Below are 14453 nucleotides of genomic sequence, written 5' to 3'. Positions count from 1 at the left end.
CACCCTCTGTCGTGGTCCCTGCCTTCACTGGGCTTACATTCAAGTGGAGGAGACAGATACTAAATTATCATAAAAATGCAATTACACCCCAGTAGGAAAAAGCAGGGTGCTACGAGAACATCTCATAGAGGTTACCGAGCCTGTCGGGAGGCTCAGGAGATGGACATACCAACATTTAACCAATGCCCTATCGACAGCATTTGCAGAATTTTAAGTGAAGAATGACATGATGTAAAAATTTCCCCCTCACTTAAAGACTGTGCAAACTAGGGGAACAGGAGTCCCGAAGTGAGCACATAATATACTCCCCCAGAGGTGCAAGATCACTGGTTCAGGATGTTCTTTATATTCCCAAGTCACCACTGAGCTGTCGGCTCTGTCCTTTTGCCATCTTGTCTTTAGTCTCAGCCACTGAGAATTCGGGAAGAGATGTGTTTCCCACCGTGTAGGACCCTTAGGCTAGGAGGATTCCCTGGGGACCGAGGGGCCAGGAGCACAGTCCTCTTCGCTGAGCGGATGCACAGGGCTCCACACACCATGGGGTGGGCAGTGGCCCCGCAAGGCTTTCGCTGTGTTCCTCAAGGTTCACATTAAAGGGGAGAAGCCAGAAAACTCAGTGAAGACCAAGGTTCCTTCCATTCACTGAGTAGAGCGCTCCTCTGACCTGGAAAGGAAACCGAGCAGGGAAGGAAGGTGGAAGGACGGATCCAGAGTGGGTATTAATTCCCACCTCAGAGGTCAAAATGCTCGTTAGAGCGCACCACGTTCCCTTCCCGTCCTTTATGTCCTGGCTGCATGGCTTTGGATCTCCTGACACTCGGCCCCATGCAAAGGTGAAATGTACATGAGTCCCTTTGACCATCAGGTTTAAGTTCCCGGAAATAAAGTAACTGGAGATTTGCTCACACACTCCAAGAAGTGGTCAGGAAGAAGAGGGTGCCGGGGACAGTCTTTGTCCAGGGAGCTCCCAGGCTTGTTTGGGCACAAAGTGGATGGGTCTCTGTGCTGACCACAAGGCGGGATGGAGGGCAAAGGGGGCACTTGTCTCCAGGAGGATTCTGGAAGCTGCTCTGGCCACCCCTTGTCGTCGGCTTCTTTCTCCTCTGCTCACGTGCGACCCCAGTGTCCCTGGCAGGGGTCTGGCCCGCACCCTCCTCCAGAGGTCTCCTGAGCAGTTCTCTTTGGATCTGCTTCTCTCCCGAGCTCTAGACGCTTGTTTTCATCTTAGCATCTCAAGGTCACTACGCATTTCAGTGACCTCAGAACAGACCAGGTCAACTCTGAACTTTTATGCTAGACCTGAGATGGTCCATGTTATCGTTGTTTGCCCATCAACGTAACCACGGGCTCTTCTATGTCACCTGACGCATCACCATCTAAGCGAACACCAAAGGTAGCGTGACACCCTGATGTTTCGAGCCCGGAATTAAATGGGAACGGATACATCACGAGGTGGTCCCAGGACCGAGCAAAGGGCTCGAACCCCAAGCTGACACACGAGCTGGCCAGCCTTTGGGAGAGAACGCCAGGCCAGCTCTCCTCCAGGCCAGCTCCATCGCCGAGCGGGAGAGCTGGAGCCAGTCCAGAGCAGAGCCACAGAGACACAGGAGTGTGACAAGAACAGCTGCACTTCTGTTACGGAGAGACCTTCCTTCTATATTGGGCTTTCCCTGAGCTCCGCGTGCATTGTCCCCAGGCAAAGCATGGGGCCGGCTGCTGTGTCTTGACAGCAAGGACGGGAGCCATGTGAAAGGGGGGCAGAATTTAGGTTAGATATCGGGGGACAGTCAAAGATGGGCTCACGCTCATCTCAGGCCCAGGAGGAGGAAGCACCCGTGCTCGCCCGACCCCTGTTCCCCACGGTATGAGACTCTCCATCCCTGCCTAACTTGAAGTTTGGGGCAAGAAGCTTCTAAATACCTTTTCATTTGGAGTAAATAGTTCTAAAAAACTTGGAGAAAGAAGGAAGTCCTAAGTAGGATAGTAGCTCTAAAAATGTGATTAAAAAAAGGAACATTAAAAAGAAAAAATCAAGGTTACAAAGTCTGTACAGAATTCGCAAGAGTGCAACCATCTGGAAAAACCTGGCGATTTAATTTCCTGGAAAAATGCAGCCAGAGTGCCAACCGCGGGAACAGGGGCGCGTGATGTTGATGGCAGGTGTAACCGAGTTCACGGGAACTGCGGGGATGAATATAAATCGGACCTTGCCTAACGATTGGGAACATTAGATATTGGCATGGGACAGAGAGGAGGCCAGGGACTGGGCCACCACACTAACAGCGCGGCAAACCGAGGGCTCCACGGATTGCACGTGGACCTGGCCGTGGCCTCCTCGTGTTCCTGGCAGGAGATTAGAAGGGCCGAGTTGCTTCGTGTGTTACTTGGACAGAGCAGGAGGTGGCATAATTTTTTTTAAAACCACCACTGTCATTTACAGCACTGTTCCCCTGAGAAGCTGGTGAATGCTAGAAGTACTGACATGTAAATGCAAGGCACTCCAATGTTAACAGAACCGAATTGTTTCCACAGGTGTCCTTTATTTTATTTTATTTTATTTATTTATTTTAATTTTTGCTGCAAAAAGCTTTATTGTTTTCATTTGGTCCAGTGCATGGGAGAGGCTCCGGGGTGGTTAAGAGGATGCCTAGTGGTTGCAGGGAGAGGCTCAGGCAGGAGCCGGACACCGGGGGTGCAGAGGAGCCCCCGGAAGGGCAAGGCCTCTGGCGGTGCGTGAGGGTGAGCCTGGCAAGGAGACACGGGCCGCCCAGCCCAGCCCGGGGGCCGCGGCCTGCGCCCGCCCGCGGAGGGGAGGCAGGTGGCAGGTGGCGCCCATCGTCTTGGTGAGTTTCACCCGCTCACCCCGGAAGTGGTCCTGCAGGAACCAGAGCGGAGGTCTGTGCGGGCAGAGCCAGGGCCCGCAGACCCTGGGCCCCTCTGCGTGGCCGCGGTGGCTTCCGTGGCGTCCTGGGTGTCACCCCGCTCATCTTGGGGAGGCTTCAGCACATCCCCGGAGAGACCGTCGCCACCGCATTGGTTTTGCATCTTTAAGAGACGCCCGTGGCCCGCCGGCTTCTGGGCCGACTCAAGGGGGAAGCGGCCCAGGCCCTCCGGGGGCCCACGGAGAGGTGAGTGGGGAGGCCCGCAACGCAGGGTGGCCAGGCGGGTGACGGGCCTCCATCTCGGTGGCGTAATTCTGACGAACTTGGGAGCTCATGGCTGCTCAGCAGTAGGAGTTAAACTCAAAAAACGGTGTTGGCTGGTGTCGGAGGCTGGAAAAGACGGTGGAGGGTGGCCGGAGGCTGGAAGAGGGGCGTCCGTGGGTCTGTGCCACACGAACACTGTCGAAGGGAGAGACAGATCTGCGGACCATCGAGGGCACTGCCTGTCTTACTTTCTAAATACAATCAATTTCCACAATTCCATCGTTATAGATATCAAGGGTTCTGCATAGTGCTTTGTGGACGTGAGAATAAAAGCAATTTTTGTAGGTGCCTTTGGAAATGTCCACAATCTGTCCTCAAAGGCTGGGTCCGTGTCCTAGAAACAAAGCATTATCCAGTGGAAGAGTTTAGAATTCAGCGTAGCTTTTATTTCTATAGAACTAAAAAATAGTGCATAAAAATAAAAGCAGGAGGAGTAGAACTTTTTAAGTTGTTACGTGGACAGAAACACCTCTGGATGTGTAGGAAGCCAGTGCAATGTTGTGTCCTGATTTGTGAGTGTGCCACAGGCACTGCTTTTCCTTTTCTCTCGAAGCAAAACTATAATGGCTTTTATCCAATGTTCGTACGAGTTTAGGTTTAAATCGCCCCGGGAGGTTGTGTAATATTCTGATTATTACCATTTAGATTCCATAGTTCCTGTGAGAACTGTCTTTAGATAACGGGAAGGCCTATGGAACCACTTATGTTCATGAGAGAAGTTATGTTTTGTTCATTTTTTAATTTTTCGCTTGCTAAAAGGCATATTGGTTACTCGGACTCACAGCGTGTTTTTCTCCAATGAAGATTTTAAAATCACTGCCAATGAGCTTCCCATTTCTGGCCAATTCCCAGTAAGCTAGAGGGTGAGTGTTTTCATGTGATATTGATTCGTGTCTCCGCTGTTGATTGGTTTAGGGAAATGGGGTGTGTGTGCGTGTGTGCGTGTGTGTCTATATAAAATAGCAATTTACTCTTCTGTGTCAATTCACACACCATCTTTGGAAGGGCACAGGAGTAACTGGCAGTGGCCATTGTCTTCAGGGGAGAGAATTGACCTGCTGGAGGTGGGCAGCGGGACCTTCACTCTCTTTGGAATTTTGTTCCACGTGCACATATTACCAATTCAAAAACTAAATACACTTTTTTTTTTTTTTTTTAATGAACCAGGTCTTCACTCCTGCCTATGTGAGGCTGAGGAGATAAAGGCTGAGAGGTAATTAACTTGAAGTCCGGGTGCAGGAGGAGCTTGGGGCTCCTGTCGCCCACTAACTTACCAACACCTTCATTTTTCTTTTTCTGTGAAGCACCTGTGCCTTTAGTCTAAGTGGTTAACGATCTGTGGTTTACGAGGCAGGGTTTTGTTACGGCGTACAGCCTCATATTTCCAAGTTTCTCTGCTTCCAACAGAGTCATTAAACTTTATTAAATAGCTCGGCTGGCATGGCTCAGTCACTGAGCATCGACCTATGAACCAGGAGATGGCAGTTCGGTTCCCGGTCGGGGCACATGCCCGGGCTGTGGGCCGGATCCCCAGTCGGGGGCGTGCAGGAGGCGGCCGATCCATGACTCTCATCATGGATGTTTCTCTCTCTCTGCCTCTCCCTTCCTCTCTCTGAAATCAATAAAAACATATTTTTTAAAAATTACATTAAACACTGCAAATGTGGAAGTCAGGAAAAGAGGAAGGGCTTCCGGAGGAGTTATTTTCCAGGAGCGCAGGGAGAGGCGCCTGCCTGTAGCTCTACGGTGCCTGCGGCGCAGCATTGGACCCGCACGGAGCACACCCAAGACGTCACCAGCTGGTCCTCCCGCGGGCGCTCCACGTGGTCCCTGCTATTCTCAGCTCCGTCCATGAACTAAATTTAGAAGCAGGCTGACATTGCCTTTCACTTGGTCACAGTCTGACCGAGGATTTGACTCACTTGGAGCCACGCTGGAAACAATACACTCGTAGCTGATAACCGCTAACCTTGGGCATGTCGGCTTCTGCGGCCACCAACGATGGTAAGTTTTGTTTTCTGTCTTGTTCCCATTTGTCACATATAACTAGACTGCTGCTGGTGCTTTTACTGAGTCTGTATTTGCTGGGACGTACAACAAAACTTGGAGTTGGATTCAAACGTCTCTTTGGGGGTTAATTGTCCTTCCCTGGAAGACCGGTGGCCCTGAAAGTTCAGAAGCGTCGGTCTTGAGGTTGTGTTTCTTCGTTTTGACGTTGGGAAGCTGACTTTCCCGGCTGGGCCACGTGCTTGTCTGTCAAGGTAACAATCAAGGGAGAGGCCGTGATCCGTGGCTGTTACTGGCCAGTAGGTTCCCTCGAAGGGACCCTGGGCGCTGCTACCGGAAAACCGAAGGCTGCCCGGAGTTTAACGGCAGATGAGGGAATGAACCAGCCCATCTGTGTCCACTTGGGATTTTAAAAAGTACGTGGTTGTTCGAGCCACAAATGAGTCAGACTTGCTAAACTCTGGGACATAGGGCAGGTGGGCTGGGACATGCCCAGGTCCGGGCTTCATCCGCATTGGTATCCCAGGGTTTCTGAAGGAGCGGGGTCTCGCGAGCTGTCCCTGTGGCTTCCCCACGCGTCGCTGAGAAACAGGGACCCTCTCTAAGGATTTTCTGGGCGTTGGCAATTCTGTATCAGTCCTGAAGTTTCCGACGCTTTCCCTCTAATGTGTTTCTTCTCCCTCTTTGTCTGTCTTGGCCTCTCTCTCATCACACACACTGCGTACCTCTACTTTAAAGGAATCAGTAATTTAGAGGAGATTAATAATGAAAAGCAATGTTTTTTACCCCATTTCTCCCCATCACCCTAGAAGTAACATTTTAACTATTTCAGGATTTAGTTTTCAGTGGTTATTTCCATATTTTTTCCCCCCAAAGGCAGTTAATCGTTGGTTAATAGGATCGTATAGGTTTCGGGTGTGAGTTTCTGTGTTACAAGGTCTGTACACTGCACTGTGTGCCCACCACCCAAAGTCAGATCTTCTCCCGTCGCCCTATATTAGGACCCGTCTGTATTTTAGGGACAGTAGGAGTACCTGTGACATAGTGTTTTTATGAGGATCGTTGGGTGAGATATGGCATGTGTATAAATAATTTGGGGAACATGAAAAGTGTTCAATACTTAGAAGCTGTTATGATCATGATGGTACTCAATGAACACCCTGAAACTTTGTTTTTTCCTCTGGAACAACTAGGTCCTTTCTGAGACGGCCTCTGTGACTCCCCGATTTAGAACCTAATGACGTTGGGGACTCTGTGACAATGTGGAGAAGTCATGTCAGAAAACGTGGTTTGTACGGGGGCCGTCAATGCCGTGAAGGAAGTGTGGGAAAAAAGAATCCAGGTTCTCAATGAAGACCTGAGGCGGGAGAAGGAATTTCGACAGAAGTAAGCCAAACCGTGTTCATTCTTCCGAGCGAGTGAAAATTCGTAGCAGCGTTATAGAAAGGAGCACTTGTTAAATGCCTTATTATTGAATTGGATAGAGATTTTTTTATTTATTGGAAAGTCAATATACACCCAAAGGAAACACCTGACTCGGTTAAGTGTGGCCATGTGATGGGGGCTCCGAAAACACAAGTGTCTCTCTGTGAAAACCGTAGTTACCCTAGGCCCTCAGAGGACTCTGCTTGACGTTCCTCGCCGTCTGATGAACGGCATTTAGTCTGCTGCTCAGTGAGTATGCGCCACTTCATATCCCCCAGGATCTAAAACGACGCCTGGCAGGAGGCTCCCTAGACTCTCACCCATTGGAATAGCTGTGAGTTCCAGCCAGCGCCCCTGGGACTGGCCGATTCCTCGATTTGGGCTGCATTTAAATAGGCTGGCTCTCGTTTCTGCTGCCTTCTTGGACTTGACTCCAGCCAGCAGGAACATGCACACGCTACTTCTGCCAGCATCCCGTTGGCCGAGGCTCCCCATGACCCATATTTAGCTGCAAGGGGGGGTGGCTAAATGACATCTTGTGCCCACTTAAATTTAGAGGATCTGTTACTGAGGATGCTGAGGATTAGCAGATATGGGGATGACAGATACTCCGCCACCCAAGTGGGTTATTATTTTCTCCGTTTTCAAGATGGAAAGCCCCGGAGACAGGCCGCAGAGCCTTGTCAAAGATCACATTGCTAAGAAACGTGGAGCCGGTGTTCACACTCCGGCCATCTGACGCCCTGAGCATTACCTTGACCTCGGGTCTTCCATGTCCCGAGGTTGGCTCTGTCTCGAGAGAGCTACTCTTATGAAACCTATTATGTTTACAGTACACAGTGATGATAAATTTGACTTTAACAAATGCTACTTGTTTTTAAGACAGTGGCAGGAATCACGGCTTGGTTCTAAACTTTTGAATTTCCCCTATTACATACGCCTAGTGAAGGAGTATTTTATTTCAGCAGCTCTGAGTTCTCTCTGTACAAAAGTAAGGAGTGTGCATTATTTGCCCTATTGCTTTTTTTTTTTTTTTTTTTTGGCTTCATGACTAAATTGTGATTGGGAGGAAGGACTGACTGTTAGTAAAATGTGAATTCCAAAAATTAAGTTGCACACACCCTCACGATCATTAAGATTAGGTCTAGACTCTGCCTATTTAGCTCTGGGGCCTAGGTCAGCCCCTTGGGACACTCATTCATGCAGCAGATTGACGTTCGCCCGCTGTGAGCAGCAGGGAGCGCTAAGGATAAACCATCCCCAGATTCTGCCCTCGGGGTTACAGACAAGACCTATGCTAACAGCTATAATTAGTATATGCTGTATTAAGAGTTTTCTGATAATCTTTAGGAAAAAAGTCAGAGGTCATTTGAGAAATTTAGTGGGGGTGGGGGTGGGGGAACGTATCGTTTGTTTTTTTTTAAAACCTAGACCAAAATCAGTTTTTAGCTCTAGAATTTTTACTTGGAATTTGCGAAATGTAATCTTTCCTTAATTCTAAAACAATTTCATTGTCAATCAGAAGCTTAGCTGTTCAGCGTAGAAGGCCACATGTATCAGCAACCCCTTGTTAGCAGAGTCGTTAAATTTTAGGCAAGTAGCAGATGAAAACATTTTGAAATATTTTGCAAACACAAACATATAGAGAGCAAATATTACACTTTTAGAGAGATCTGGGTTTCTGTCCATTAAAATAAAATCCTCAGTGAAGATCAGTTAATAGGCAAAACTGTTAAGAATATATGTTACCTCCCAGATTTCAACAGATTTTAGCAAATAAATATTAAAATGAACTACACTTACGTTCTTTGATGACTGCTTATGTTTTGGATTAGATGGTTGCACAGCTCTGTGAATATACCCAAACCACTGAATCATATACTGTAAAAGGATTAGTTTTATGGCATGTAAGTTATATCTCAATAAAACTAAAGCTGTTGTTATAAACAAATTTATGGAGAGTTATGAGACTTTTCAAAGACGTCAAAACAGGGCATTTGTGATACCGATCAGATTTAAAATTTTTACAAAATAAGTTGTTTGATTTTCAGATACTATTGATCAAGTGGTTGTTTTCAATGGTCCTTTTTTTTTTATATATATAAAAGTGAATGCTATCGCTTCTCCGCCTTTTGGCTAAAATCAAGTGTAATATCTGCTCTGATCAGTTTAATATAAAAGTGAGTGCTGCCTGTATCATCTGGGCACTAACGTGACCTCCTGGTGTCCCAGGGTTCTGCGGATCTGGGAAGAAAGAGTGAACTTCTCCAGGCTGAAAGACAGGGTCACCAGGGAAAACGGAAGAGTTATTTTGAAGATAGAACAAGAGGAATGGAAGGTAGGCTTTGCAAGTAATATTTGACGTTCTACATTTTGCTTTTTGCAGGAGAGCTGAGAGAGTGGTTCTGAGACTGTGCCATTGAGACTGGAATAATTAGAAATTCTAATGTTAATAATATACCCCAATGAATTTAGACAACTGAAAAGAAACTTGTCACCTTTTTTTTTTTGTTGCAAAAAATTCAGTTTGCTTCTACTCTGCCTAAACTTAAGTCATTTGTAATTTTTCTCCTACTAATCCTTTTAATAAGTAATTTCTCATTTTCCATAAAAAGATGACCAGCTGCCTAATGAAAAATCACGTAGCTTTTTCCAAAGCAAAAACTTAACAAAATGGAAATGGATATTATTTTATTAGGTCCACCACCTGATGCGTATCCTCTCTCTCTCTCTCACACACAGGCACACACAGGCATGCACAGACACACATGCATGCACACACAGACACACACATGCATGCACACACACGCACACGCAGGCATGCACACACAGGCACACATGGGCATGCATGCACACACACAGCCAAAAGAAGAAGTGAATAACATAAAGCACTTGGAAACACAACCCACTGAGAAAAAAATATTCCAATTCTTTTACACATCAGGCAATAGCTCTACCACCACACCTCAGTGCCCATGACACTAATGCGGTGACTGTCCTTCCTTCTCCTTGGCTCAGACCCTTCCCGCTTCTCTACTGAAACTGAATCAGCTACAGGAGTGGCAACTGCACAGAACTGGTTTGTTGAAAATCCCTGAATTCATCGGGAGATTCCAGAACCTCATTGTGTTAGATTTATCTCGAAACACAATTTCAGAGATACCTCGAGGGATAGGTAAGGAAGACTGCTTTTATCCCTGTGCTATTTTATCTGCCTGCAGGTGTGCTTTTCACTAAGATTTTTGTTTGAGGCCCTGGCCGGGTAGCTCGTTTGGTTCGGGTGTCATCCCGATACACCAAGGTTGTGGGTAGCATCAGGGCACATACAGGAATCAACCAATGAATGCATCGATGTTTCTCTCAAATTAAAAAAACTTACACTAAAAGAAAACATTTTTGTTTGCTACATGGGATAAAGATCTCACTGTTCCATAGCCCTGAGTCTTGAGAAAATTGTAAATGTCTGGTCTACATCGACAGTCTGGGGGGACCCAAGCTTCTGGATTTGTACTGAGGTTATTAAGGATGAGATATGAGTGCAAGAAAAGTCTCGTTGGAAACGTCATTGTATAGATTCTAAAGCTGATATTGCTGGTTCGGATGTTCCTCCTTGAAGGGGACAGGTTGAAGGCAGGAAAGAAAATTAGAACGGAGGAAAGAAATCCTCAAGTGGGACGTGGGTGAGCACACGGCAGATGAAACAGGCCGCAAAGCACTGACAGGCCGGCCCTCGCCGGGAAGGGCCAAGAGCCCGAGTGCGGATTCATCCACACGAGGCGGGCGAGGCCTTAGTGCCCTAATGCTTCATAACTGGGAACATTATTTCCTACCCACCTGTTCCCTCCTGTGCTTTCTTTTTTGTAGGGCTGCTTACTAGACTTCAGGAACTGATTCTTAGTTACAACAAAATCAAGACTGTCCCCAAGGAACTGGGCCACTGCGCCAGCTTGGAGAAACTGGAACTCGCTGTCAACAGAGACATACGTGATCTTCCACAGGAGGTCAGAGACACACAAATGCCGCAACTGCATGTCCCGCCTGCTAGTGGCTTGCTTCTCTCAATGGTGTGATCGCTAAAAATAACACCAGTAAAGAAACGCTATCAATTGTTTTGTTTTTGACTTAACCCTTACCTGAGGATATTTTTTCCATTGCTTTTCAGAGACAGTGGGGGAGAGAGAGAGAGAAAGAGAGAGAAACATCAATGTGAGAGAGACATCGATTGGTTGCCTCCCACACGTGGCCCAGGGGCTGGAGCCTGCAACCAAGGTGCGTGCCCTTGGCCGGAATTGAACCTGGGACCCTTCAGTCCATGGGGTGACGCTCTAACTACTGAGCGGAACTGGCTAAAGCAGAAACGCTATAAATGTTAACTTCAGGAAATATTTAGTGAGAGCCGTTTCCTGTTATTTTAAGTAAAATGCACTGTTTGAATAGGAGAAAGCTGTGTTTATCTTAAAAGATACTTGGTATTGTCACAGTACCAACAGCCTTCGTTGACGCGACTGTGTCTCCCTGGAGGCCAGAGCGAGTCTTTTATTTCTATTCTGAGTTGAAGGCACAGCCCGGGTTGGAGTTGATAATAAATAGGTGTTTCCTTTTCAGGAAAAGTAGGTTCCTAGGCTCCAACCACCAAGTAAAAGCGAAGTCATGGGCTTGGAAAGCCTTCAGACTCTGATTGGCTGTTATTCTGATGTCTCGTTATTGGTAAAAGGCACGCCGGTCGCTGGCCCTAGAGAGGTAGACATTCGCGCTGCTTTTCAGACGTGTCTGGTGCTCTTAGCATCGCAGGGGGAGTCCCCTCGGCGCTGCGCCTGGAGAACGAGGACTCCGCAAGATAGAAGCCTAGGGAGATGGAGGGGTACGTGCCTTTCTAGCGAGACTTTTTCACGCGCCTGGAGGTTCCTCAGGTTTATTTTGATTTCGAGTGTGTTGGGGACGCCTGGGCGACCCGGAGCCGAGCATGCGGGAGCATCCCTCCACGCGGCGTCTCCCTCACGGACGTGCGGGTGCCGGCTCACCCCGCGCCCTCACCCGGGAACCCTCGCTTCCTCCTCAGCTCAGCGGGCTCACGAAGCTCACGCACCTCGACCTGAGCATGAACAGCTTCACGGCCATGCCCCCCGCCGTGCTGGGCATGCCCGCCCTCGAGTGGCTCGACCTGGGGAGCAACCAGCTGCAGCAGCTTCCCGACGCCATAGACAGGTACAGCCGCCCGGGTGCTGCCCGGGGGCGCTGCCAGGCCACCTAGCGAACGGAACGAAGGGGACCCCGAGCAGGGCCACCGCAACAGATGCTCCCAGCTCTCACCGTGCTCCTTTAATAGAATATTTGCATTTACTCCAGAGAAAGTGAGAGACCTGGCTACTGACTCCCGCAAGTGAACACGCCCCCGCCCCGCGGGAGCAGCGCTCAGCGCGCCACGCTCCCCTGCCCTCTGCAGAGACCGGGGCGCAGAGCCTTAGCCGAGTTGCTCAGGTCGTAGCGAGTGTGCAGGCGGGTGTGAACCCAGGCAGCCTGGCCCCGGAGTCCACGCGGTTAACCGTGTGCATCCTAGTCGCCCTCGTAATTTCTGATTTTTCTCGTAAGACTAATTCAGATTAGGTCACGCTGACCGCAGTCCTCCTTTACAAAAGTCCGTGAGAACCCTGAAGAATTCCAGCGCCCAGCGGCCGCGTTTCCGCCACCGCGCCAGGAGGGCTGTGCGGTTCCCCTGAGAACCGGGTGGGCCGAGGCCAGTTAGCCCAGTAGGCAGGCGGGTCAGTGCAGATGCTACAAACGGTGACATTTCTTCTTAAGTTCCTAAGAACCAGGGTTTTCATAATCTGTGTGACTGACTCATCGCAGAAACCTCTCCAATCCTGCAGAATGCAGAATCTACACACATTATGGCTGCAGCGGAACGAACTGACGTGCCTGCCCGACTCCATCAGCAACATGAGGAACCTGGGCACGCTCGTGCTCTGCAACAACAAGCTGCGGGACATCCCGGCGCGCCTGGGGGACATGCCCAGCCTGAGGTAGCGGCTCGGTCCCTGCTCGCGCCTGCGTGCGTGTCAGCATCTCCTCCGGCTCTGAAACGCTGCACGTTAGGAACAGGGCTCATTGTACTGGTCTGTTATCCGAGAGCCAGTCAGTCCATCAAACGAAAGCAGTGCTGGGTTTACCAGCGTCAAACGCCCTCTGTTGGTGGCATTTTCATAAAAACCATCTAATTACTGTGAAAACTCCTTTGGTGTCTTCCTTCCAAAATTTAACTTCTTGACAGTGAACATCAGATGTGAGAATTCACACCAGACCCCACAACATCCATAACAAAATCATTCATTCATTCACTCACTCATTCAGCAACTACTAAGGTCTGTGCCAGAGGGTAAAGCTACGGTGATAAAAAGTGTGCAGACTTTAAGTTCCTTGCATTCATTGTACAGACAGCCCCTGGACTTTCGACCCTTCGTTATAAAGCAGGCTTTGTGTTAGAGGCTTGGCCCAACTGTAGCTAATGCGCGTTCTGAGCAGGTGTAAGGCAGACCAGGGGAAGCTACCACAGTCGGTGGCTTCAACGTATTACATGAGTTCTCCACTTCCTTTCAAGTTACGATGGGTCCATTGGGACCTAACCCCATTGTTAAGTCGAAGAGCATTTTGTGTATTTGAGATGCATTAGAATTGCCCTTGGAAGGTCAACTGTACCACGTTAAATATAGGGTGTCCCCAAAAATGTATACACACCTAATAGCGGATACAGCTCAACTGACTTAACCCATAGGAATTAATAATTATTCAAAGTGTGTATACATTTTTGGGGGACACCCTATAGGTGCTGTGGACTAGCAGCTGCTTTTGTTTTTTAAATGTTTTTATTGATGTTGAGAGAGAGGAAAGGAGAGGCAGAGAAACATTGATGTGAGAAACATCCAGTCAGCTGCCTCCTGCCTGCCCCTACAGGGAGGGAGTCCTCAACCCCGGCCTGTGCCCGGACGGGGGTGAACCAGTGACCCTTTGGTGCATGGATATGTCCAAACAACTGAAGCACACTGGCAGGGCTCACAGTTACTTTTACAAGCTTTGAAAATAAGCTGTCTCAAGCTAGTATTTTTTTCTTCTAGGGAAGAAAAAGATTCTTGGGATGTTTCATATCTCACCAAGATGTTCAGTTATTGAAAGCAGTTCAAAAGGTCATTTAGCATATTATCACTGCGATGTCTCCAGGGATGGTGTGCACTTCTACAGCACCTATAAAAACCGTGTTGTTGTTTTTTGTTAACTGCCAGGTTTGTCAACTTCCGAGACAACCCACTGAGGCTGGAAGTCACACTGGCCCACGAGAGCACAGAGGGAGAGGAGCAGGAGCTGTTCGGCCTGCAGTTCATGCTCGCCTACCTCCAGGAGGCCCGGGGCAGAGCAGGTACGAGGCGGGCACGCCACACAGGCCGCGTTCCTCGCCGAGTGTACACACGTCGCCTCCTGCGTGGGTCCTCCGCCTGTCTTACTGCTCCTCACATTCTGGGCCCTGGGCCAACATGGCGGGAGGAAGAGCGCACGTCCAGTCGGTTTTGACTAAGGCTGTACAGGTTCAGTCTTTCAGGTGCAGGGCGGAAATACGTTTCTTTGGCCAAGCACTTGGAGCACGACCAGGTGAAGATGCGACCCTTAAGAGCTTCGCTCTCGTTCTGTCCGTTTGTCGTGTATGTCAGTTCCCTCTTGTGAATGCTCCACCGCTGCCATTTCCACTTTGTCTACATTTCACAAAAGAGCAAAACAGGTTTTGCCCAGGGATGACAAATGTGAGTAACTAAGTTAAAATATAATCAA

General features: G+C 48.8%; 1 protein-coding gene and 1 pseudogene across 1 annotated transcript; both read left to right on the top strand.

The window, feature by feature from the left end:
• The first annotated feature begins 4791 nt into the window (after positions 1-4791).
• On the top strand, positions 4792-14218 carry LRRC39 (leucine rich repeat containing 39). Its single transcript, XM_016204570.2, has 8 exons — positions 4792-5210; positions 6407-6599; positions 8871-8976; positions 9657-9813; positions 10503-10639; positions 11698-11843; positions 12506-12658; positions 13913-14218. The coding sequence occupies exons 2-8, from the start codon at positions 6487-6489 to the stop codon at positions 14196-14198; spliced, it is 1098 nt and encodes a 365-aa protein (XP_016060056.2). The 5' UTR covers positions 4792-5210; positions 6407-6486; the 3' UTR covers positions 14199-14218.
• LOC148090841 (U2 spliceosomal RNA) lies at positions 8755-8905 on the top strand (annotated as a pseudogene).
• Positions 14219-14453: the final 235 nt, after the last annotated feature.

The sequence above is a fragment of the Miniopterus natalensis genome, chromosome 19, assembly GCF_054644295.1.
Source record: "Miniopterus natalensis isolate mMinNat1 chromosome 19, mMinNat1.hap1, whole genome shotgun sequence".
Taxonomy (NCBI): Eukaryota; Metazoa; Chordata; class Mammalia; order Chiroptera; family Miniopteridae; genus Miniopterus; species Miniopterus natalensis.
This window is presented reverse-complemented; position numbering and strand designations above follow the sequence as displayed.